This window comes from Melanotaenia boesemani, chromosome 20 (assembly GCF_017639745.1).
Source record: "Melanotaenia boesemani isolate fMelBoe1 chromosome 20, fMelBoe1.pri, whole genome shotgun sequence".
Classification (NCBI taxonomy): Eukaryota; Metazoa; Chordata; class Actinopteri; order Atheriniformes; family Melanotaeniidae; genus Melanotaenia; species Melanotaenia boesemani.
In genome coordinates this window covers 16,146,992-16,174,816 of record NC_055701.1, presented here as the reverse complement: position 1 = coordinate 16,174,816, position 27,825 = coordinate 16,146,992, and the positions used below count along the sequence as shown (strand labels likewise).

Genomic DNA, 27,825 nt, shown 5'->3' with positions numbered 1-27,825 from the left:
GAAGATTAAAAAGGTGATTTAGACGTCCCTGTAACAAGTCTCTAAATCTTTGGGAACCATGATATTCTGCGTATTGTGGTGGCCACGTCTGTCTTCTAACATGAGGCATTTTTCATACAAATAGATTTAGAAACTGAAAACCACAGAACAAAGATTATCCTGCAAATCAACTGCATCTGTTTTACATGTAAAGCTTAGCGGGTGCAACCAAAACTAACTATTACAAAAGTTGACCAGATTATAACCATATCATATGAATTTCTTAGATTGTCTTGTTACTTTGAGTGTGAGGAGAAAAACTAAACATACAGTTAGAGGGTTTTGTAATCTGATGTAAAATTACTATGCGCTTTTTTTAATTTAAAAAGTGTGTGTGTGTATATATATATATATATATATATATATATATATATATATATATATATATATATATATATATATATATATATATATATACCATCTGATAAATATGAGTATTTACAAATAATCTTCACATGTCCCATGTGTTGAAATTACAAAAAAAATTAATGAAATAATCAGTTTTCATCATCTAAATCTTTACACATGCTGTATGAGACACTGATGACAATGCATAATGCAGGATTATACAACTTAATAATACAATTATTTGTAACACAAATAACTGCAATGTCTTCAATTTTAAGCATAATAAGTGAGTTTATGATTTAATAATTCAGGGAGCCCTCATAAAAAAATACTGGAAACTAACACGGGGGAAAAAAACTACATGTGTGTTTGGGTTTTTTTTTCTTTTTTTTTTTTCTTTTTTAAGAAATTTTTAGTAATTTTTTTTTTTTGTTCAGAAACAAATACTCACCAACAAAAGCAGAGCTGCCATGCAAGATGCAGTCATACCATTTGATGCAAGTTGGGGTTAAGTCTTTCCTCAGAAACACTTCAGCATGCAAAGGAGAGGTCTATCAAACAGCTAACCTCATAATTCATTGACAAGCCTATTTACAACATGAGTCACAGCTACCACAAATTCATAACACTTGATAAAAGTAGTTTGTGGGAAGGCATACAACAACTGGTTATCTTTTAAACCCTATTTACTGTAATATATTGTACACAAACACATTTACATTTTTTAACAGAATAAGCCGGAACATACTTCTCTGACTCAATTTAATGACACAAATGATCTCTGGAGAGCATACAAGATGCTTCTAAAAAAAATAGGCTAACGCTTGTGTACTGAAGAACAACCAGCTCAAGTGTGAATTTTAAGCCCATATCCCATCCTTCATCCTCCATCCCACATTCTCTTCTTGAGTAATCTGCCCTTCTCTCTGATGATGTCATCATGCATCACAGCATCACACAGTTATTTTCAGATACCTGCGCTATGGAGGAAAGCCAAAAAACACTTCCTGTGTGCGCTTGTATGAGTAAGACGGAGAGGGAGTTTGTAAAGCAGCGATCATGTTGATCGTATTCAGGAGAATATATCCTTTCTCCTTTGTATTAGATGAATGTGAATAAAGGAAATATTAAACTAAAAAAACATCTCTACTAACAAATAACATGTACATCATTAATATAAATTTAGACAATATAGTAAAATACAGTATTTACAGACACTGGTTTGAGGTTCTTACCAGCTTGTCTTTGAGCCTTTCACCCTTGATGTGGAACTCGACAGCTGTGGGACTGGGGCTGGGACTAGGACTGGGGCTACAAGGGCTGAGATTGCTGCCACTTCCTCCACTTCCTCCACTGTGGGTGCTGCTGCTGTCCTCTGCCCGGCTGACCTTATAGACAGTGACACAGCTAAGGCCTCCACCCCCCAAAGGAAGCCACCCACCACTGGAGTCATCCCGAGTCATGACCACTGCTCTCACGCGCGCATAACTGTCACTGTAGAAGAGGAAGGGAAGAAGAAGTGTGAGTGTGTGTGTGTGTTAAACTAAACAAAGCATCATCACAACTATCAGTACCATCATTGTAAGATTCTTCAGAAACACAACTTATTGAGTTTTGAAAATTTTAGACTATTTTCAAACTTGAGTCCAGGCCCAACCAGTTCTGCAAGATCCACCAGAATAGCTTAAGTCTCACACCTGTAATGCTGCACTTTTGACCAATCTGCCTTTTCGTTTAAAGCCACTACACAGTGAAATGCACTCAGAGCTAAGAGCTCCATTAACTGTTTTTAAAAACCACCCATATCTGTAACCACTAACATGTCACTCTAAATTTCATTTTTTTGTATTTTCTTATGGTTTTGCATAAATTGGGGGGGGGGATGGGGGCATATATGGTAATTGTATGGTTTTTAATGTGCCCTGCCAAAGGACTGCAGATGTAAACAAGCCTAAGGCTAACACTGGTACTATGCATCAAATTGCAACATTTACGTTTAAATTATAAATGGTCCCTTATAACTATAATTAAAAAAAAAAAAAAAAAAAAAAAAAACTCCTCAGCCATTAAATTAAATTTCAGCCCACATGGTACAGATGAACCACAGTCTGAACAGCAGAGCTTTCCTGATAAAAATCTTGCCATTCGAAGCTTTAAACCGATAAACACTCTGCATTCTAAGGCCCTGTTTACACCACAAGGCTGAGACAGTAAAATGCAAAAATTTTGTAGCGTTCTGGCCTCTTGTTTACAAGAGTTTTTCGGTGGATAAAATCGCAAACATCTGACAACGGCCTCCAGAGTGATATTTTCATGCAACGCAAGGTGAGTCCCATCAGTGTAAACAGAAAGTGGAATCTTTTGGCGACAGTGATATCTTTCATGTCATTTTGCATTTGTGCACTCAGACCCCTGCTTAAACCGCGAGAAGCATTAGCTCCATGTCACGTTTGTGCTGCTACAACTTTTTATTTGGTCTGTTGAAGCAAAACCTGTTTCTGGTAGAACATTTATGCTGTCAGAGAAGACACATAGGTTACATGGGCAAGATAACCAGCAGCTGACACGTAACACTTCTCTTGTGTTTTGCGGTTTTATGAGGACACCTTGGTGTGTTGCAAAGTTTCACTGCCCATCAAAGGCCTGGTATGTGCACGGAATAATTTCTGGTCCTCTTTGCACGGACATCATTTTCATTCCGCTTTAGCTTTGTTTTCATTACCCCAAGAAATGCGTAAAACATAAATATCGCAATAAAAAACTGGTAACAGAAACACCTAAATAAAAAAAAAAAACCTCAAATATCACGAAAAAGTTTTAGGCTCTCATGAGGTGTTTTTTCAGATGTGTAATGGAAAAAAGAAAGAAAGAAAAAAAAAAAGTTTAATGGTTACATTTTTCCTGAATTTACATGTTCCCGTCATGACATAGGGGGTCACGTGACCAATTCATTTCAAGTAAAGATGGCGGTATGAGTAGACGCAGGAGGAGACGGAAATCTTTTTACAAATAAAGAAAAATATATAACTGCCATCCTTGATAGCAAACAACAGCAAAATGCAGAATTTTACAAAGAATTAGAAATCTCCATCCACCTCCAAGTGGAGTCTCATGTGATGGGATTTTATGAGAATAACAGCTAATACACTAAGCACCATTCAATGGAAACACCTTTAAATGAAATTTGCAAATTAGAAATTGTAGAAATATCTCTTATTTTGAAAAAAAAAAAAAAAAAAAGCAGCTATTGTCATGGAAACAGGGCCTAATACTGATCTTGATGTCAACTACCATAACAGTGCAAGTATTGTCAATCTTGTTGTAGTACTGTACTTCAAATGGTATAAATAACAAAAAATGGTTAGTAAAAGTGTAGTGTGGAAGAAACTGCACAAACATGCAAACAAAATACATGAAGGCTTTAAGAACCAGTTTAGCCAAAGTAACACACAAAACAAGCCAAAGTACTGTCACTGTGTTGAGTAAAATAACAGCAATATTAACATAAGATTAAGATTGATCCATATTACTATCATTTGTACAGCATATCCTTTGTATATATCATATCACATAACAGACTTTTAGCTCTCTTAAGCTGTCAGTGGATGTTTAACCCCAGCCAGAGGGTGACTGACCATGTGGTCAAGTTCAAGCTCTGGCCAATGCTCATTTCCAACCCTGCCCCAAAAGCAGCTGGTTTTAAACTAGATAGCACATGACAGGGGGCTCTGGCTCACATTGCCCTCTACTCTTTGAATCATAAGGTAAACACTAAGACAGGCATTTAAAATGTACAAAATTATGTAACATAAGGAAATATACCCCCCACAAATAATAATAATAATTCAAATCAGTGTTATAAAGCAATAAAGAGCCAAGGGTATCATTATTTAAAAAATGATTATATGTAAACATGACATTCTGATTTGTTCTTTTTCTCCATACTTCAGAAATGTTTTAGATTCGGTTCAATTTCTTTACGATTCTGATTTTCTGAAAGTTTGATAAGCTAAAGAATGATTTCTAAGAACTATAATGTACATCATATTTACAGGTAACTGTCTAAATTAAAATGAACTGCAGTGAATCCTACATTCATCTCCCAAGACAATTTGAATATCCCTTTTTGTTGTTAGTCTACAGACAGTTTGTGTCTGCTTGTCTCATGAGCTGCACACAGAAACTGATGTTACTTTTTTTGGTAATAATGATGTTTTAACTAATTTACTGCCCTACTAATACAAGATAAAGGCTTCCTTTGCATAATAACATATCGCTTATGGGTTATTAAACTAAAAAGTGTGTTCAACACTTCAGAAGAAAAGCAGGCATGTTTCACTGCTTCTATTTACTCCAACTTATCTGGTGCAGACAAATTAATCAAAATACAAAAAATACAAACTTTCTGGCCGTAACGTATGATGAAGAACTTAAGGTGTTGGTTAGCATGTGCGTGGTTGCAACTTTGTAGACATGCATGTGACATGAACTACTGTGCAGTTAAAATATGTAAATCTGCCCAAAAAAGGAGACACAATGACCAACCAGGCTATAGTCAATAAAGCAGCATGAGGTGACTCTGATCAATTGCTGGTCATTTGCTGCATTTCTAACATGCATGCATCATTTTGCAAGTTTTAGACACTTGAAAATTTAAAAACATTTAAGAGCCACTAAGGAAAAGAAGTTGTAAATAAAACTCAGCTGATGCTGAAGATCACAGTGTGCAAATATTGTGGAAGGTTATCCACACTACTCACAAAAAGAGGGCCCCCTATGATTTTCATGATGCCGAAAACCCAGATGGAATCATGGAATTTGGCATTAAAAATAGAATCAGTTGTAAAATGCTGAATTTGCTCATATGAGGGTGTCTGAGCCAATGAACAACAAAGGTCAGACAAAAATTAAACTAATTGGAAATTTTCTGATTAATATTGCAAATGGGTTGAAAATTCACCTTTTAAATTTCACCTTTATTAAGTAGTCTTTTTCTTTCTTTTTTTCTTTATTTTTTTTTGTGTGCAAACACTCTGCAAGCTGGAGATGCGGCACGGTGGTGGAATACCTTAAGCCCTGAAATAAACATCCATTAGAAAAGCTGCAAAATAAAACAATCATTTCACTTAGCATGGTAAGAAAAAAAAAATTCAGATAGTCCTAACTTGTCGAGACACACACCACTCTGTCAGCTTCTCGGAACATTCACTGCGCAGGTTTTGCACGAAGCTGTTGAATGTGTTGGCTGAGGTACGCGGAACAAGTTCGAGATGGCTGATCCTTTCATTATGGTGCATCGTTAGCGCATGGCATCGCTCAAAGTGCACAAAACAGAATTACACTAAACAGATCAGCGCCTGTGGTTCAGGCCCATTGTTATGATACTCTATCTACAAATTTCTTCAATACTGGTACCAATACCGTTGCATCCCTAATGCACATTATTTGATTTTTCAACGATATCCGATATGCCAATATTTTACAACTCATTTGACCAATAACCAGTATATTCGACATACTCTTTGTCATGTTGGTCTTTTGGCAAATGAAATTTTAAAAATAAAAGCTGAAAATGATAAAATACTCACTCCTTGTGCAAAATGAAAGAATTTCAACTTGCATTATGTACAAGTCAAATTGAATCATGACAATTGTTTTTAAGCAAAACAAGTTATGTGCATCCTATCCTACTAAAAACAGACTTGGATTATGTTCTCCCAGTACCTGTTATTTTATCGGTGGAATGGCCGATATCCGATGTTTCATTTTGAAGCCAATATCGTGCCGATAATATTGTGCCTTTCTAAAAGAAATTTTAATCCTAATGTTACTAGAAAATTTTAAAAGCTGCCTCCATTTTTGGTGAAGTGTTACAAACAAGGAATATCATTGTCAGAAAATGAAAGCGGCCTCTATTAGACTCACTCACCATAATGTCAACAAAACTGCTAATAGGAGAGACTGCTGAATATTAAAAATAAAAATCATTTTAAAAAGGGAAAAAATAAATAAAATGTTTATGGTGCTAATATCAAGTGGTTGAGCAGATGGCTCATATACAGAGACTACAGTTTGTCTTTGCACCTGGTGGAGGTTAAAATCCTGACCCCCTTTCCTGTCCAGCAAGTGCGTTATAAAAGGCCTCTAGAGCTAAAATAATAAAATATTTAAAGAAAAATATATTTTCCTATTGAAAATGGGTGGGGGTATTTTGGGAAAAATAAAACAGAATCTGGGAGGAAAAAATTCAAATGGTCTTACAGATGGGTAATTAACTATCATGATTTAGTACACAAGATAAATACAATAATATTTTTTTATTATGTTATTATGGAATAATAATTGCAAATCAAGCTATCCTTTGTTCCATTATTTTTCCTTTTCCCTCACTTGAAGTCAGACGATTCCCTGATTAGATAACACTACACTGAGCCACCAGAAATAACAAAGGTCAAGGTGTGCTGAGGGCAGCATTTTGCACAGATTGTTGGTAACATATTAAATACTGGAAAGGATCAGAGAGCCTACTGAAACTCAAGAATGCAACAATTGGATATTTTCCATTGACATTCTGTTCTCTGGTAAAGTTAACCAGTAAAGATGATGTCACATGGTGTCAAATGTTTGTAAAGACTGTTTTTGAGCTGTGGCCAAATATGAATTGGGGGCTGGGGGAAAGCACATCACTAACATATAATGTATAAAATAATCAATCTGTAGGTCCAAAAGCAGAATATCTGCAGTCATCCTCTTCTTCTCTGTTGTAAGTCAATATAATAAAGCTGACCTTTGGTCTCCTACGTTCCACACCCTTAGCAAACTGCGGTGTCCAGGTTCTTCTTGGTTAGTTATTAATCTAAGAGCTAGTGAGCATTAAATCTGAAGCCATGTTTTCTTCTTATGAAAGATGAATAATTAAATAAGTCAATTTTAATTCACTCAAAATTCCTTTTTATAAAACCTAAAACTTGACATGAGACACTGAGCTTTTTCTAGACACAAACATACAATCACACACAAGCTTTTTTTGAGCAAAGACGTTAGGATATTTACATTTACTGTACATAATTACTTTTCATTCATTTTTTCCCCACAGCCACTGGGGAACCTGGGTGATTTTCTGGAGTTTGCCATCTTAGCGTTCGGGGCAACATGCAACTTTTGGAGGAATTTCAATCTAATCAATAGACTTCAGGATAATATATATATATATATATATATATATTCATTCATTCATAATATGTACCTGTATCTGTAAGGGTCGGGGGGAAGCTGGAGCCTAACCCAGCATTTAGCAGATGAGAGGTAGGGTACACGCTGGACAGGTCACCAGTCCATCGCAAGCCAGGGATTAGTCTCCATGAAATCGATCATGTCTGAAATCAGGTACCAAGGTTGATAGATTTTGAAACCTCCACTGTCTGTGCAATTTTGCGGACAGCGGACCCGCACAACTGAAGGATATGACGTCAATGTGATGAATGCACGCCAAACACAAATGGTAAATGGTCTGTATTTATATAGCGCTTTACTGTACCTGGAATGATACCCAAAGCGCATCACATTCACCCATTCACACACTGATGGTGGAAGCTGCCATACAAGGCGCTCAACCACGACCCATCAGGAGCAACCTAGGGTTCGTTGTCTTGCTCAGAGACACCTCAACATGAGCTCGACAGGCCGAGGATCGAACCGGCAACCTTCAGCCTACAAGACAACCATTGTACCCACTGAGCCACGCCAACAATAATGGTGTCCATGACCAACTGTGTCGTGGTGCTGCTCCAGATAGTCCTGGCTTGTGTACAGCTTTAGCACCAAAATGCACTGCTAAGCAGATATGTCATTATCTACACATGTGCTACGTCTTGTTCTAGCTCTGGAGTGTTACTTTTTAATCATCGTAGCCCCTCTACAGCCTTCTAGTATGTACTAAAACACTTTTGTGCGGATGTTGAAGCCTTTCTCCTTTCTCCCAAACCTGCTCAAACGTGAATGGTTAATATTTAAACTAGAAACTGAACAGAAACTATCCGATACCAAAATCTTCACATTCAAATCAGCCATTACTTGTGGAGATCCCAATTACTGTAAATCTATTCAACAATTTCTTTTAAGAAAATTTTATCAAGCTACATTTTATACTTGTGCTTTCACAAGATGAGAAAAAACAAAACTTGTTTTACACCATTTTGCTAAATGTTTCCTCCTACAACTTCTGTAAGACAATTGGACATCCTTCTTTCTTTTGATATACTTGTGAACTTACAGGGTAGCTAATAATATGCCATAGCATACCAAGACTTTGCAGAGCTGTGCACAATTTTATTTAAAACTGAAAAACTGCCAACAATCTCATAAACCAGGGATGTCCAAAATTGGTCCTCAAGGGCCACTGTCCTGTTGGACTGATGCAGTACACCTGAATCAGATTAATGGGTCAACATGCTTGGCCAAGACTTGACAACAACTTGCTGAGGAGAGACATTTAATTTGAATACGGAGTGTTGGAGCATGGAAACATCTAAAACCTGCAAACTAGAGCCCTCAAAGACTGGAGCTGGTCACTTTTGTCATAAACCTTTGCAAATCTAGGTGAAAAATGGAAAACACATTGAAACAAACTTTTTTCAATCATTGTAATTTTAAGAATGATACTGAATGTCAAGCTGGAATTTTGCTGCCATTTTAATTATGCAGATAATACAAAAATTAAGCAAGACCTCTTCTAATAAATGGAGGGGTTAGGGGTTGAACAAACTTAAAACAAAATATATAACTATCAAAGTTATTTCACAATTGTCATTTTCCTTTAAATGTGTTGCCCTTGGCTTACTTCACAGTTGCTGACCGTGGGAGAATATATAATAAAACCACAACTAACTTCCTCTTTGTAATCACACACAAACATCCTTTTGGTGTCAGCTCATAGGGGTGTCACCAAAAGTCCTTTTCTGCCACACCAGAAAAATGTGTTTCTAAGCAGTACAGCAAGTAGCAAAAGGAGGAAATATTGCTGCTCTCTTCATGGACCCCAATAAAAGATGTGGGTGATGGGTGCAGAAGGGGCTGTCAGTCAGGCAAGGGTCCCTGGGGTGAACAGAAGGCAGGTGGTGGTGTCGCTCAGCCATGACCAGGGCACAATGACCAGGGCTTGACCCTTCAGGCCTACCATTACACGCATGCAAGCAATAATGACACTTACTGGGAGGGGGCATGGGGGGGCCTGGAGAGGAAGTAAAGTGGACTATGTATAAGTTGTCCAAAACCACATAAAAAAAAGACACACCCAAGAATAAAATGTAAACATTTGACTTATTAATAAAGTTTCTGGTCCAGCAGTGGCGTGGATGTTCTCCCATAAACTAGAGGGAAGGATCTAAAATACTCAATTTCCAAAATGTATATTTTCGTGTGAAAATAAATCCATACACACATGCCGACACACACGCACGCTAGCACACACAAAATCACACATGCAAAGTTCAGAGTGGGATAGTGGAGACAAAAGGCTGGCCTCCACGCCCCTTGCTGGGAGCACACAGTCGAGTGGACACACAATTGAGAGCGGAAGCAGATCAGCTGGCCTTGGCATGCAAGCAAAAGGGTGGGTAGGGGGTGGGAAGAAATAAAGGAGCCCCCAATTCTGAATTATTCCAAGTTATTCTGCTGGATGACTGACTTCATTTCCGACCAAAGCTGTAGAGAAGACAGGAGTAAAAGTGCTGCAGAAAACTCTCTCTGTGTGTGTGTGTGTGTGTGTGTGGTGGTGGTGGTGGTGGTGGTGGTGGTGGTGGTGGGGGGGGGGGGGGGGGGGGGGGGGGGTGAAAGAGAGCAGGGTGGAGAACAAGGTGACAATAATTTAAAAAAAGAAAAGAAGAAGAAAAAAAATGTCTTGTCAGTGGATGAAGAGAAGTAAACAAGTATTTTTGTTCGGAAACTAACAAATCAGGCAAGTTATTATCACCTCAAACATGCTAACGAACGGCCTAAACTTGTAGTTCTCTATGATAACGAGGCCATTTTAATATTTACATTCTTGTAATTTATGAGTCTTTTAAAATCACACCTTTCAAACTTCTAGATCTTTGCCCACTTACACATTTGCATATTTACTTACATGTTTGGATTGTAGTTGAAGAGAAGAGAAGAGAAGAGAAGAGAAGAGAAGAGAAGAGAAGAGAAGAGAAGAGAAGAGAAGAAAAGAGAAGATGAAGCATGTGCAGGCCAGGCAGCTATGGGCCTTGAGGCTGGTTGCTCCAGTGTGTGGTGGTGAAGGGGGATCCTGGGACAACCATTTCCTAAGTGGACAAAGTGGCCGTTTGTCTGCTGCTCTGAGCCATGGCTCACTGGGCTCCAGCATGCCATCATGCTTTGCTCCTGTCTCAGCCTTGGGCTTTCCACCCCAAAGGGGAGTGGTAGAAAGGAGTGCAGAAAGGGGAGGGGGGGCAGGAGGAAAGGGGAAAGAGAAAGGATGTAGCCTGAGCCTTGGGTGCTCGCCAAGTCGCCCTCCCTTTCCTCTACTCAGTCTCCCCCTTCTGCCCAGCCCCTCCCCGGCTGCCTCTCTGTACACAATGGCCGCTTCTCTGCTGAAATTTCACGTTATTGGATCCCGGGCCTGGAGTTTTGTCCTCCCACAATGTCCAGGCAGCGGAGCATGCTGCAAGGGAGACACACTCTGCAAGCTAAAAGCTGGAAAACCATTCCTTCTTTCATTAGCATCTGAAAAGGAAAGAATACCCCCCCCCAATCTCCTGTTTTTTTCTTTCCTTTACTCCCCCTTTCCCTCCCCATCTCCTCCCTGTATCAAAACCAAAGGAAGCCTGTCAAGGTTGGTCAAGCTCCACTAGAACACTTTGGTTTTAAGACTTCTAAGGAGGGAAAATAATTAAAATATAATTGGGGAAAATAAACACAAGCTACTTATCCCAATCCGATTCTATAGATTATCCTCCAAAAGGAAAGCAATCACTAGTAAAGTAGGTGGAACATGGAAGGTGCCGTGAAAAGCAAAAGAATATATGTCTATCTACAATGGCTGTTACATTTGATAAAACATATTTGTCCAATATTTTTATTCTTCAGATTTAAATTAAATTTCTTTAGATTCATTTCTCTAAAGATATATGTGAATAAATGGCTTTTATATATAAAGAACAGTATACTGGAATTAACTAGACGTGCATTTGTAGAAGAGTTACCAATTAAATCATCCCAGTCCCAAAAAAACTAGTGATAATTTAAGATTGAAAGTTGCAGAAGGATAAAGGGGTTTAAGTTCTTTCATTGTGATCATGCCTCACTGAAGGAATAACATGCAAGCTGGGCCTCGGCCATCGATTCCAGCAGTGCATCTAATCTAAATGGTGCAAACAAGCTAGCCAATTAGCCACAGTTCAAATCACTTAAATAACCAGAGGCAAACTCAAGGGCACAGACATACCCAAAACAAACAGCAACATGGCCTACCATGGATGCATTGCAAATTAAAACATATGGGCATAGAAAAATACTTTTAAAGGGGCTGTCTGTCAGCCACTAACAAAACTGAGATTATTATGAGACAAAGAAAAACACCAGCCTGTATCACAAGCCTGCTTACATTAGCTGCAGTGAAAACTAGTATGCTGGCTATAGAAAGAGAAATTTGCCCTATCTCCACTCAACACCTCAGGCTGCTGGTGAGTCATCTCCCTCACAAGAACATTCAGCTTAGCTACAAACTGAGTCAGGGAAAGAAAAATAAATAAATAAATAAAACAGAACGACCCTAGTCTGCTGCTGAACCACACAGAAAATCTTAATTACAAATATATTATCATCCAAATACTACATATCATCATGACAAATTTACTGAAATATACTACACTGCTTGCAGTGTAATATCCCTTACAATGCTCCTTGGGCCCAAGTATCCTGCAATCCAAATAAAAATATGAACCTGACAAGTACATGAGTGTGATGTGAAACGCTTACTAAGATGACATTTCTAACACTCATTTTCAAACCAACCCCTCTATTACCAGATTAGGCCTGAAACCCTTAACAGTAATGTCAAAGATGTCGCTTTGCTGGGGTGCTATAAATCAGGAATCCCATATGTGTATCAAATGCCAAAAAAACTATTCTCAAGCATCAATCAAATCCACATATTGAGATGATCTTAATTTGAACCACAAGCATTTGGAAAATTAAAACCTTACGCTTTCAATTATAAGAAGAGGAACCACAAAAGTCTACGACTACGGCGTCTATGGTTTGCTTTGATGTAAGAGTAGTAGTCCCTAGGGATCCAACCATGTAGCTGTGGGAAAAACTATCGATACATCTCAGGAGCTACTTAGAAAAAATAAACCACCACACCAAGATGCTGGCCCACAGATGTTAGCACAAAACTTCTAGGACAACTTGTAAACCATCACTGATGCCAAGCTGAAATGGATACCATAACATCATCAGCTGCAGAAATGCAAAGCTCCAAACTATTAGGCCATCTTAATCAATTAAATTGTTATTTAAGAGGATTTAAGCTGAACCACTGTCTGTGGAAATTTGAGGAATTGAAAAATCCTTTTATCAAACAATAAGTCTGTTTCAAGTGCTAAATATAGTCACTGGAAAGGACAAAATGTGATCAAAAGCTGACAGAGCAGACAAAAATACATGTTACAACAGTCGTCTAGTTTTTAATCTTTTTTGAAGACTTGACTCATTAAGAAAGTCATTTGACACAGCAATGTTCTGTCTGCTTAAATTCACTCATCTAGGATTTGCCCTATCTTTCACACAAACACATACACAGGCCAAATGTTTCCACAGAAATAAACACACAAGTGTGTGTGCACAGACGCATACACAGAAACCCTGTCCTGTTTTCAAAGCATTTGGAAACTCAATCAAAGACACAAGGTTCAGGATTTACATCTGTGCTCTTTTATGTCTGTGGCCTAACAGGAAAGAACCATCTTAGCACAGCTGCAGCAAAGAGCTTACAACAAGGCCCAGCCTTCATGCTCCTGCATGTAGCACAACTGAAAACAATATCCACAATTCAGACACTTAGAGTTAAAAGCACTTCTTAGAGGCATTAAGATATGGTCTGTGAACATCAGAGGCCATCCTTAACAAAGAAATAAAGACAAGCCCTGCTGCGTGGATGCTGTGATGGAGACACACACAAACAGGAAAAAAAGACAAGTCTACTTGTTGGCTTAGTCCACATGCACTGCATACATCCGGATCACATCTTTGTATTAAAAATACAGGAACTGGTTTGAAATTTTGCACCAGCGCAGTGCTGACACTTACACCAGTTTATGCGTGCTCCAAAAATACCTGAAGAGGAAATGAAAATCATAAGAGGGAAGTGGCTCAGGTTTAAAATACACATCATCCAAGCCCCAATCTGGCTATGAGAATGGAACAGTCCACCACTCAACAAGGCCTGATTCAGTCTGTTAGCCAGTCTCAAATGCATCGCTAGTGCTCCGATTACATTGAGAAAAAGATTGTTATTAATAACACAAACAATAGATTAGCTTATAAGAAAGTAGACACTGGAATATACGTTTTGTCTACTCTAAATGTTTTTTCTCTCCAACTAAAAGAATTGAAATTTCAACAACATGCGCTAGAATTTACTCAAGCCAAAATATGTCCAACGAAGAGTTAAGTAAAACATTACAAGTAGCCTTGTGTATCTGTCATATAACACATTTCATTTGCCCTTGTAAACCACTGCCATCACAACCAACACTTCTGCAAAAGAAAACAGAAGCAAAACTAAAGACATGTTCAGCTCAGCAGAGTTGGTCAGATGTGTCAGTAACACAGAATACGTTGGAGCTAAAGCTAAAGGTTTGTGAAGGTCATTTCCAACAACTGGCAGTAACCCTGTATTATACTATCTATAAAAAGGTCCGGGAAATTATTTAGCTTAACATAAGGGCTACAGGATATAGGCAATTACCAAGGCCATAAAGTACTAGCTCCAACAGCTGAAGTATCTGTCTCCCCTTGTCGTTTCAGGACATAATGGGGGTTGTTTGTGAGGAATGTGTTTGGAAAGCTCTGCAACAGCGCAAAACAGCCCACAGGTGATAAGATCAAGACACCCACATTGGCAGATAAAACGCTGAGCTGTCAAATCAATCACACAGAAAGAATGAGAACACACACAAAAAAAGGAATCACCAAGGATCACCTGACTGGCAAAAGACAATAACACAGCGCTACAGGAATCTAAAACAATGAGGCCATAGCCTATGCATGCCTGCTCAAAAGGAAATGGAGGCAACTGATGTTCACTGTGCAATACCAGTCAGTAGACTGGCTAAACTCTACAACATAATTTGATATTTAGGAAGTGGGATACAGAATAAAAAAATTAAAAGGAAAAGAGGAAATAGGAATTTCTTTTATGCTTTGGTTTTGTTTTCATTAGACAAAAATGTAGCTTGGTAGTCAAAAAAGAAAAGTCATGTATCTGTTTGGTTGTCAAACAGTAAGTATACAATGACAATGCACAACATATATACTATACACAGAAAAATATATAGACTCAGCTCGGAGAGTGAGCTCTCCGAGCTGAGAAAGATATTTTAGATAAACGTGGCATTCATAGACTTGAACAGAGTTTCATAACATCTTTTTAACCCTCAACTTTCCATAGCCCTAGAGTGCAATATTCTTTTTAGTCTTGCATCACACTTCTCTTCCCACACCAATAGACATTGCAGACAAGAGACAAACTAAATTCTCACATAGTTTTTGGTGCATTCTTGTCATTTTAGCCTTGTGAACACAACTGCACCTCGGCCAAGTAAGATATTTGCAGCAGGTGCTTGGCTTACCACCTATCATTCAAATCTTATATTTTCTAACTAAAAGTATAAAGGCAGACTACAAGACGCCAAAGGTGTCTTTCCCTAGATTTTGTTAGCAAATTATTAGATAATCATATTTAAACATATGTACTCCAGGAATGTTATATTTTTTTTTAAAAGAACAACTGGCTAACAGACCAAAATTCTCATTATTAATGGGAGGTAACACAATGTCACAATGTAAAAAAAAAAAAGACAATGGTCACCATTATCTTTGATGCAAAAAAGAAAACTGAATAATCCAAAATATATTTTTGTGACTTGTTTTATTTGCAACAAATTAAAGACACCCTATTTGGACTTAGCTTGGTATTCTGTTCACTCCAATACTATGAATCATACAACTGCCAGGGAGGAGGTGGAATCACAGCAACAATGTTTGGACCACTTCGCCATCTTAGCTGCCGCTATCATGCAGAATAGAACAAACCCAGCATATATATGTGTTTTAACCCCAATAATACATAGGCCTGTGGCGGTAGTCCCAATGTGAGGTGTGTGGTGATATGAGTTTTTCTTTTTCCACATAAAAAATTTAGGAATGCTTTTACCATTTTCCTCCCTCTAATGGGTTAACACAATTTGAAGATACAATAAATATCAGCTCAGACTGGAGGCTTCACCCCTCCTACTAGGATCATACATGGAAGGCTATTGCTAAACTTATAGCATAAATTAGTCCAGATGAATTACCTTTTAGCAACACATGGATGAGAGGTTTAATTGTAATCTGTTTGCTATAGCTTGATATGAAGGGGGAGGGGGACACAAAAAAAACAACAAAATATAAAACAAGATTGCATCTATTACATAAGAAAACACAAGTACCCTTCAAGGACAAAACCTCATGCATTAAATCGACCTCAAAAAGGCCAAATAAATGGACTGGAAAAAAAAGGCATGGGTGTGTTTCGAACATCAAGCCATGACACCGTAAATGACTTCCTCTGTGAAAAATACATTATAGAAAAAAAAATCCTCTAAGGCATGAAAAAAATATTAAATTGGCAAAACTACGCAAATTAAATATGAAAAATTGCACCGGTGTTTATTGCGCCGTACTTGTGTTGTACATTATTTTTCGAAAATGTCATCACTGTGTAATAGTCGGCGCAATGCTAAAGGCTGCACAGTGCTGTGAATGGGCAGGCAGGTACTTTATGAATGGAGGGAATCATGTGACCGCAGCACCTCCCGAAGCAGATATTTCTCACTGACTGTCAACAAGCGCTCACAAGGGATCAACCCATTAAAACAATGCTAAAATGAGACTAGAAATGGGCGCGACGTGCATGAAAGCAACACAAGTACAGATTAAAATGAATGTTGGTAGGTTGTACAGTACAGGGCGTGAATCTGATGTCGATTTTAATGGTTTTTATGAATGGGGATTGTGATATGTAAATGAGTGTGATTGAGAAAAAAAAGGATCTTCGGCTTTTCACTGCCGCAATAAGCATGAAGAGCTTTCACTAAAGAAAGGGTGGACTGAGCGAACTGCACGATTTTAATCGATGGTTATGTGCCGAAATTATGGCGGACAACAGTTACACAATGATCTAGGCTGTCAATATAGCGCAGTGTAATCATGATGGACGGAAAATTCATATATGTGTATATAAATGCATTTAAAATGAGTAATTGCTAACTACTCTAAGTAATACCTCAACTGTCTTATCTGCGCAATAATACATGTCGAGAGCATACAATTTTCCACCTAAGTGAACCATACATAGGCAAACATTACTACACATACAATATTGTGGCCTAATGGGAATTCTCACAGCATTTACGTTAGTTAAATCATAGTGACAAAAATAGTAAAGGATGAGGTGTTTATACAGATTTCACCGGCTCTGTGAAGTACTGTTCTTTCAAATCCCCCAATCTAATCCTTTCTGATAGCTCACAAATCATCTAAAAGCAATTTTTTATCGCTAATATTAGTAAAGCCAGATGATGAAATACCAGCGTAGCACGGTTATAAATGTCATTGGGAACAGTGCACTGCACAACGTTGAGCTAATTTCTAAAAGATGTGTTTACTACTGAACTGCACCCTATACATATATGCTAAAGGTAAACGTGCGTTTATTTGAATATAAAGAACAAAGATATATGAACACTACTCACTCGTTATTTGGATTTGTTGAATCTTCACTCATTTTTTCCTCACGGGGATCCAAATCCTAGCAATAGCATCGACGACGCAGTGACGGCGGGATAAAATACCACAAAAATCACCATTTTCCTTCACAAACAGAAATTACCCTTATTTAGGATAATAAGTAAACGATGTAAAAACGGGCATGCCTAACTTAGCGTTCACGTGAAAACCAAGTGAAGCTAGCTTAGTTTTGCAGGCTGGGACTAATGTTAAATCGCGAGGAGGAATGACAATCGTTGATTCATTTTATCCTCCCTGGAAGTAAAATCCGACCACAACAAATGAGCCAACGGCATCATCCTCATCGACAAACACGGATCCCCGATTTGAGAGAAAAAAAACTGTATAGATCCTCAAAAAATGTAGAATTTGTTGTAGGCTGTAATGTTTGGCAGGTTATTTATGGCTGGCTGTCGAGCATCCACTCGCCAACTTCAGGTCCTGGACAACACTTGAAAAAGCGCTGTGCAGCGTTGCTCCGTCAACGTGTCCAAGTAATATGCAGTAAAGGCATCCAAAGGGCGAGCAAATGTTTAAAATGCTTTCAGTATCAATACTGGCGCGGTAAGTAAAGGCAGATAGACATTAAAATCCCTTGATAAGTTGGTGGACATCTGCTTAATCGAACTCCATTTTCAACTAGGGGGGGAATGAAACATCGGAAAACTGGGCGGATGTGTCGACCCTCGCTTGAGAAAATCAGATCCTTCCGCGACGTAGTGAAAACACATTACTTTTTCAAAAATAATGACTTTTCCTTCACAGAGTTTAGTCTTTCTGGTTGAATAGTTGCAAATGTTGTGAAAAACTGAGTTCCGCTGTGACCATACGCGCAATTTAGGAGTGTTTCTTTGCAAAGTTGAGCTAAAGTAGTCCCCCCCACTTCCCAAAAGAAGTTTCCCTTCAATCACGCATTGATACAAGAGGGAAGCGTCTGTGTGATAGCACGCGACGTAGAAAATAATCTGGAGGAAGGACTCGGGCTGACACATGCACTCAGCCATTAACAGTGTCTGCAACTTTCTTTCATAAAGCAGCTTTATCGTGATTGAGCGCACTCGCCCCACTCCTTAAAATTCTGTTGCAAATAGTGTGGAAGTGCTTCAGATGAACACAGCCATGTCTGCTGCAGCACGTGGAATTACATCAGACCCCCGTCACGATTAATGTAGCTAAACCTGAGGTAGTATTTCTGTCTGAGTGTTAATTAATCATGCAGGAGTAGTGCACACAAGCAGTTTTATTCTTGAGTGTCAAGTAAAAAGGAGAGAAGGCAGTTATTTAAAAAATCATGCTGAAATACAGCAAATTTTTAGAAAAAAATAGAGGGTGTACCATTTTAGTTATACTGTTGGTTTTAATAGTGAATTAAATCATAAAATTAAAACAATAGTCAAGGCATGGGATGACTCTCTAAACCACAAAGAGGAGCTTTGAATTCCCACTACCAAGTCTGGTAGAATGAGAGGACTATAATACTTGAAAGTTCTGAAAGTATTAAAGTTGTCCCATCTGTTACCTCAAACTCCTCTCAAATAGGTAGATCACCTTCCAAAATGATATTTATCTATGGAAGTATAGCTAAATCAATGTATAGATCTATGAACCTAATTTGTAAATGTGCTAAAAGCCTTCCAGAGTGAATCGGTAGCTTGGTTGCGTAAGACTTAAATGCTATTGGATTTTTGTGCTGTGTGGAAAGGCAAGAGATCAGGCTAAATGATTCTGCCTGGTTGTCATAGTGACAGCATGTTGTGTGAGAAGTTTCTTTGTATTTCTCTGGCTTTCATACAGCTTGAGCCAGAGCCTTATGTTGCAGTCATGTAAAACACCCCTCTGTGTCACTGTACAGATATCCCATCATGCTCAGCCTTCACATATTGGCACATATTGAGAACTTCCTTTAGTGTAAAATTAAGTTTTCTGTCTGTGCTGTGTGACCTGCTTTGCAGTTGTATGTCCAGAGCAAAGGTGAATTATTTCGCAAGGTTGTTTTCTCACCAAGAATATATCTAAAATGCCAGCCTGGTATGAATTTCACATGCACTTCTGTGCATAATCTGTATTTCTATAAAAGCTCACGTTGGGTAGTCAAGCTATAGAAGACTGACTGTCTTTTATAAACCATAGCCGCTTTCTTTCACTTCTTCCTTTTTAAATTGGGTTACCACTGATACTGATCAAGCTTACAAGTGCCTCTTGTATGAATTAGAGCAGAAAAAGCAATGACTATGAACTTTCCCACTTGCATGCCTTTATCCTTTAGAGTATTTTGAGTTCAGGAAGTCAGCCTGCTTTCTCATCTCAGAAATGCAGATGACCCTCGTGCATTTCCTGTGTTTTTCACACACTTAACACCACACAATGTAGTGTACTTAAACAAGGCAACAGGATGTTTAGCTAACAGAGGCATCCCTTGACTTAACTCCCAAGAGCAATCAGAGTCACAATTCTGCTTAAGGCAGTAAACAAGCCAACATTCCATTGCCAACAAGCAACCGCAGGAAAAGGGATGTACTTAGCTCAACACAAACCTCATTCAGAGCAGAACTTTGCTTGACTTTTAAGAAGATCGTTGAAATTATTTCCAGATTATAGCTTGATGTGAACTGTGTTTTGTCATGTTTCTTCATTTTTCAGAGGCTATAGCATTACTATAAATGCCACGACCTGATAAATTTAAACTTGTGAAATAGTATCAAAAAGCTTATGAAAAGTAAAACTACAAATGAAAATAGATTTTTTTTTTATCTCCATAGAGCAATAAATGAAGTTATAACTTGGGGGGAAATGAAATACAATCCTCTAAAATGACAAGAAAAATGCATTTGGACAAGTAATGACTTTAACCAGAAAGGAACATATAATGGTTAAAAGGTCGAGCAATTTGTGTTTGCCTCCAGTGCTCCTACTGGACTGCATTGTTGGAGTGATATCAGTAAGAGGACTGCTGCTAGACTTTCCTCAGAGTTAATATGAAATTTACATAGGTTGCATCAAGTCTGAATGAGTTATGTGATTCAAGAACCCAAATACTTTTCATGATGGTAGATCATAAGATTTGGCCATACTAGAATCCGATGTTGACCTTAAAACACAGGTAACATAATCACCAGCTCTCAGCAGCATAGCCTTTGGTCACAGGAGAGGAGAGGTGAAGTACTGTCTTTGTACAGTAACATTTCATTACAAAGAATGACTAAAGATAACTGGTGACAGCTCTTGGCAAGTAGCCTGGTCTGAGTTTCATTTACCATGAACTGTATTTCAGTAAATTATTTTTAACTCACAACCTTTGTTGTGTGAACTCAGATGTTTTAACAGAAAGAAATGTTATTTCTCCCTTTGAAAAAAAGAAAAAAGAAAGTAATCTATACAGATTTACCTGTATTAGGCTCAGTTGAACAACAACAGTGGACTCTTGGCAACCTTGGCCGAGAGGTGTGGTTTAAACAAGAGGTGCTGATTTTTAAAGCACTGGCAGCTGAACGCAACAATGCATACCTATGATTATTGTAGGCCAAGCCTCAGAAGCCTGCAACTTTTAGGCAAGCTAATTGCAGGGTGGTGAGAAGTAAAGGTGTAGTGGCTAGTTGAGAAGGAAGTTTGAGGGCCTCCAGGGATGTTTGATGTGCACTGAACAAACTTTCATTCTTTGACTTCTGTCTGGATGTATGCATATTGATAGATTGATTCTCCCCTGAATACTGCTTTTAAAATTTTTAGTTTAAGTTGCACGAGTGATTTTCATTTACAGGATGTTGTTTCAAGAATGTCTCTCAAAAGCGATGCATGTAAATAACTAGATGAGCAAACTGTGTCAAGCTAAAGGAGCTAAACTTGTGACCATGCACAAACAAGGATGTTGGTTCAGATGAAAGGTCATTATGGCGTCAGAGTTATTGAGAGTAACACATTTCTAGAGTTTTTTGAGCTGTGTAAATGGCAAGAACTTTTACTGTGAATTTGTGAACATAAAAAAAAGCCACAGTTGGCTTTTTCAGTGCTCGAGACTTGGTTACTTCCCATTGTTTGTGTGTTGTGCGTGGGCTTGATTGAAACCTGATCTAGCTGGGGAAGCTGTGTTTAGGGTGAGGTGGACAGGCCTTTGTTACTGCCTGAGGGGTGTTTATTTGGGCGGCTTCAGTTGGCTTCCCTGTAATCATCATCCAGCCCCACAGGATAGAGGGGATTAATGAATATGTTGGAGGGGAAGTAACAGATGACTGTTTACTATTCTCATGGGGATGAGAAGGGACAACATGAAAGACAGGAGAGGTAGAGGTTTGGCATGTGTGCGTGTATGTGATTAAAGGTAAGGGTATTAGGGGTATTGTTTCTATTATAACTGATATAAAGGAATAATTTGTCTTTGTGAAAAAAAGTTTTTCAGGGCTCATAACACCTTTATGACTGTACATCAAATTTAAAGCTATTACCAGTTAGCATAGTTAGCATAGCTTTCCCCCAAGACTGGCAACCAGATCCTCAGTTATTACAGCACTTATTCCAGAAAGGTTGGAATATTTTGTAAAGTGTAAATATAAAAAAAAAGCAATTATTTGCTAACCTAGGAAACCAATAATTCATTCACAATACAACAAAGACAAAAAAAGATCAAATGTTGACAATGAGTTGTTAGTTTTCTGAAAAAGAATTTCTCATCTTTCATTTGATGGGAGCCACATGTCTCAAAAAGTTGGTAGAGAGACTAAATAAGTGATACTAAAAGGATCAGTTGTTGGAACATTTTGCTAATAATAAGGTTAATTAACAAATTAGAGACATATTTGGTATTAAAAACAACACCTGAAAGAGGCTGATTTTAAGTAAAGATGGTCAGAAGTTTTGAGGTTTATTGCTCTCCACCAATGCCGATTAAAGCTGGATTTTCCAAAGAAGAAGCCATATATGAGGCTGATTCAGAAATAGTGTTGTCTTTTCTGGGCCAGATAGTTTAAAATAGAATGAGGCAAGTTAAAAAACTGTTCTATAGATGGACCGATCTTTTTGGAGATCACAGACACCCAATTTTTCAAACGAAAGAGGAGCGGGATCATCTGGCTTTTTTTTTTTTATCAGCACTCAGTTCAAAAGCCTGCCTCTCTGATGGTATGGGGCTGCATTAGTGACTAAAGAACAGGCAGCTTGCCCATCTGGAAAGGTGCCATCAATGTTAAATGGTATACACAGGTTTAAGAGCAACTTGTACTCTGATCCAACAAACAACATCTTTTTCAGAATGTATATTTCAGCAAGACAACACTACACCACATACAGCATCTATCACAACAGCACGACTCAGTGGTGTAAGGGTGGTCTAACTGCTGTCCAGATCTTTCATCACTTAAAATTACTTTACCATAACACAAAATAAAAGACAAAGAAGACCTAGAACTGTTGAGGAGCTGAAATCCTACATCAGACAAGAATGGGACAACATTTCTTTCCTAAAGTCCAACAACTGGTCACCTCGGTTTGCAGATGTTGGATTGTTCTCTACACAGATAGCGGCATCTTCTGAAAGCTTCAGAAGTTTGAGTCGTATGAAATGTGTACAATATTCTTGTCAGTTAAACCAGTGCAGAGACTCTATTGGGCAATCAAATTGGCCTTCAATTTTGTTGATTTTCAGCTCAAATGTTTTTAATTTCTTAATATTATGTTCACGAGTTTAGTGTCAGTCCTTTTTTAAAATTATTGATAATAGGAATAAAAACCTTTAGTGTAAGTATCGCATGAGCAACATGGAAGTTGTAGTGACATGTGTTGGTCTCTGTGACCTCCCATTCTGTCTAAAATTAGGTTAAACTTGAATTCTCTAGATGTTTTTGTTTTTTCATATATAGAAAAAAGAGGAGCATTCCAACACTTGGTTGGCTAATAGTTACTATCCTGATATGAAAAGCATCCATGCTTTTTATGTATAAACTTTGCATGCATCCATGTGACAAATTTCTCCCCTTCAGTGTAAAAGGTGGCAAAAATACAGAGAATGCTCCACAACAGTGACAAAAATTTCATTTCCAGCTGTGTTTTGTGCATATGCTCAACAGGCTTTTGATTGTGGCTTACTTTGCAGTTCAAAATACTGTGTTGTATACACAAAAAAGTAAACACTGATACAAAAATGTGTAGTGCTGCAAACCTAATCTTCATTATTCCTCAAAAGTATTTCCCGATTAAATATATTCTTGATTAGGTTAAATAATTTCTGCAGAACTTGATTCAGATGTATCCTTGTAGTGGAAATGACTGAGTTCTCAGAAGCTTTTAAAGCCTCTTGATTTGTGAAAGACCTTGGAGTGCTGAGCAAAGCTAGACGTCTGCTTGCAGCAAGTTGATATGATCATACTGTATGTCTCCCATGCTCATGAAAGAAGCTTATTTCTCCAAATTTTCAAATGTAACATCTATATTGTACGTATGCAAAGGGCGTGAAGAAAGTTTTCACAAAAAATTATTATTTCTGACTAATGTTTCCATAACATGACTTCAAATAAAAAAGCTCTTCATTTTATGAGTGAAGGCTATGAAAAAGTATGTGAGCCTAAAAACTGTAATGGTGAAAATGACTGTGAAAATAGAGTGACAAATGAACAAAAAATTAAATTTATTTAAAATAAATTAAATGAAAACTCTAATCTGTTATCAGCAAGTTCTTTCACTCAAAATATCTGCAAACAGACACACATTTTGCTAACAATAACCCTCCACTAGCATCCCAACCCTCCTAAGGAGCTCCCATCCTTATCCCTATTTCTCTCCCCTATGGCCTCTTCCACTTAATCTTCCCGCTCATCTGGGAACCACCAGCACCCCTCCATAAAGAGACGTATTGTGCCCAGATTATTTGATTGTTTACAGATGTTGGAGCACGCCTACACAAAGGGGAAGGACAGGGTTTTTCTTAAAGCCCTAGGCTCCTTAGCCAACTGATGGACACACACGGAGGAGGAGGGTGGGTGAGAAGGAATCAGTGCCGGGAGAAGAGAGCAGACACACTAGTCAGGAAGTGACCCCTTCAATGCAAGATTACAAACAATGTGCTCTCTCAACTTCTGCAGGCCTCACTGTGGAACATACCACTTCTGAGGGAGCTAAAGGGGTGGTACTTAAAGGAAGAGGAAAGCGTAGGTTCAGCTCTTTCTGTCTTCTTAATGCTGTATCCATTCAGTGAGTGGCAAAGGGAGTAGACGGGGTGGAGGTAGATGGGCCAGGAAGGCACTTCACTGATGAAAAGTTGCCACATGGAAATGGATGAAAAGTGGGCTGATGGGGGTTTGGGGGAGGTGTTGTGTGGGAGATGGGCGGGAATTGGCTTGCAACCAGTAGACATGAACCAGGATGTAAAGGAGAATGAAAGGGAGGGGGCAAAGGATGAGACACAAGGAAAGGAAGAATAGGGGAAGAAAGCCTAACTCTGATGAAGGAATGACAATGGTTAATGGCCTGATTCAAGGTTTGTCATGCTCAGCAGTAATTTGCCTGTAAATAAAACATGTAAAATACAACATTTTTCTCTGTCTGATGAAGGAATAGTGGAGAACGCCTTTAACACTGAATAGAACTTGTGTTCTGGAGTTATTTGGCTCTTTATTAAAAAAAAAAATAACCAAAGCTAAACATACAAATAATGTTCCACTACCTATTACCAATTTGTTTATGAGTAACGATTTCCTCCCAATTAACTTTTACAACCTCACTATTGGGAACAGGTGATTCTTTAATCCTGTCTGAATCAGTTTCTTCTTTTTTGTTGTTGTTGTTGTTGTTTTTTGGAAACAAACCTAGCATTATAAATTTTATTACGGTCAAGTCCATATAGCTCAGTACCAAAGCAAATCTCTGACAAATGGAAGAAAAGACCCGGATGGTCACACACACACACACACACACACACACACACACACACACACACACACACACACACACACACACACACACACACACACACACACACACACACACACACTCCACCCCCGTCTGCACTGTCATGAGTGACTCACAGTGCATCTCAGCACCATATAAACTTCAAAAAGAGGCTGTCTGTACATTCACAGTATATTCTACCTCCGTTCTTAAAATAGCTCGGCCTTCTCCAAACAGAATAATGCATGTATTAAAAAGTGACTGAATCATACAAGAGCTTAAGAGGCAGGAATCATGTTTTACACAATCAAATGAAGAAGAGCAATACTCCACTAATGAAAATAGTTTGCTTTGGTTAAAGTGTGTTGATGAGCACATGCATGACTATGCAGAGGGTAACATGCGATGTCATGCAGCTTTTTTGTTTGTTTTAAATGTCAAACTTTACACAGCTTAACTCTGTTAATAATCAAACATGTACATTCCTACACATGGCGTATTTGTCATTTAACATAAGTGTGTGTGTTTTTTTAACTGTGCAGTTTGTCTGAACGTGAGCATGTGTGTGTATTCTGGAATGCACCTGGTCTGATAGGCAGGCAGTGGAATGGTGAACACTGTCTCTCGCCCAGGGAGGTTGGGCTGGAATGTGGCCCAGGCCCTAATTCTTCTCTTCACTGCACAGTACTGGAGAGCCGCAGGTTCACCCCACCACACACAAACACACACACACACACACACACACATACACACATGGATGCACATCCAGTCCTAAGGCCTGCTTATGCTCACAGCCAAGGTTCCACATGCACTTATGTGTCTATGTGCCTACAGCTGGAGTGTGTGTTGGAGGCATAAATGTGCTTTCTTGCTTGCCTACAAGTGTGTGTTTGCAGATCAGTACAAACTTCTCTGGAGTGCAACCTGAGAGCAATTAATTTTTCCTCTCTTGCAGGAGCTGTGTAATTTTCATTGCTTCACGCATTGTTATTAAGTCCTTCCATGGTGCTGCAAATTCCAATGAACAAAGCAAGCTCACTGCTCCTTTTAAAACTTGCCAGGTCTCCTGCCCCTTCACTTTAACCCCCTCAGGTCCCATTACAGTCCACTGAAGGTCAAGCCCTCAACTTACAGCATCCAAGTAAGCCATGGAGTTTTGTGAAATGGCACAAAAAACAAACTAAACACAATCACAAAGCAGATTTTGCTACAAAAATGAAAAATTGCTTTATATGTTTTATCCACATGCTATATGTAATTTAGAAAACAGCACCAAAGTAAAATTAAAACAAACAGGCATTGATTTGTCTTTTTTTCCCCACAACAAGTAAGTGTAAGTCAGCATTTCCAGGACATTCAACTGCAGCATACTGTTTATGAAGTCTTATATCCATTCTCTCCTTGGCCCTCAAAGCTGCCTCTGGTCTGGGCTCACTACATAGCACTCAGATCAAAGACTTAATTGAAGTGCTGAGGAAGTATGGGGGAAGTTAGCCTTCATGGTATGTATGTCTGTCATTCACCAGCCCACATGCAGACTGGAAAACTAGTCTCTTAATTGAGTGGGACTAATTAGTGTGTTTCCTACAGTGGGTATGGTTTATCACAGGATCTGACAAATGTGACAGTCATGATAACGTTCAGCCACAAATCATGCCAAGATGTCAGAAATTATGTTTGGCTTGCACTGTCCTGAAAATAAATTCAGTTTAATGCTGTGTATGCATTCCTTTAAGTGCTAAAAAACAAAACAAAACAAAAAACACAGCTTTCAGTAAGTTTGCCCATAAGGGTATGATAATACCACAAAACCAGTCACATGCTTTCAATACATGTCTTCAAATGTCCCTTGACATGATTTTTGAGAAAGGAAAACAGCTATTGTACATTCCAAATTCACTGGAATTTTTTTAAGTTTTTCTTTTAAAAGAGGAACTATTAACAAAAAGGAGAATAAGAAAAAAGAAAACAGCAACAACAACAACAAAAAACCTTCCACATAGTGCTGTCATTCAGAGCCGATTTACTGCATGGCAGTCTCAAGACTTGCAGAGCCAATTGATTTTAGCATTGCTTTTTTGATGCCCGACACAGCACCAGAATCTCTAGACTGCTTTTTAAAATGGGACAAATTCACAGACTTTGTGTGAGAAATTAAGGACAAAGGACATGAGCAAGAATGAATGAAGGGATGTGGGAGGTGAAGGGGTTAAAGTGGCAGGAGTAATTCTACTATTAAAGACTGTTGCATTGACTGACCATGGGCTGGAAACCAAAACAAAGTGTTTCCATTCACTATGAAAGCGGCTTTATGTGGGCTGACAGTAGCGCTGAGCTATATGACAGCAACCTGGAGTCACACAGACATTGTATCTTCTAAACACTGTTGCCTGCTATACATATATAATGATTTGCTTACATTAATTTGTGTATATTTATGAGTGTGAGCCTGCAGTTTATCTCCATACATTTTAGATTTATGTTTATTTTTTCTTTCTTTTATAACCAACA

General features: G+C 38.4%; 1 protein-coding gene across 1 annotated transcript in view; it reads right to left on the bottom strand.

Annotated features, from left to right (window-relative positions):
- spred1 (sprouty related EVH1 domain containing 1) overlaps positions 1-18,280 on the bottom strand; it is a 38,531-nt gene extending 20,251 nt beyond the window's left edge. Inside the window, exons 1-2 of the mRNA XM_041972895.1 lie at positions 17,409-18,280; positions 1,623-1,881 (exon numbers count right to left, since the gene is read on the bottom strand). Coding sequence (XP_041828829.1) covers positions 1,623-1,881; positions 17,409-17,440 — 291 coding nt within the window. The 5' untranslated portion in view covers positions 17,441-18,280. The remainder of the gene's footprint in view (positions 1-1,622; positions 1,882-17,408) is intronic.
- Positions 18,281-27,825: the final 9,545 nt, after the last annotated feature.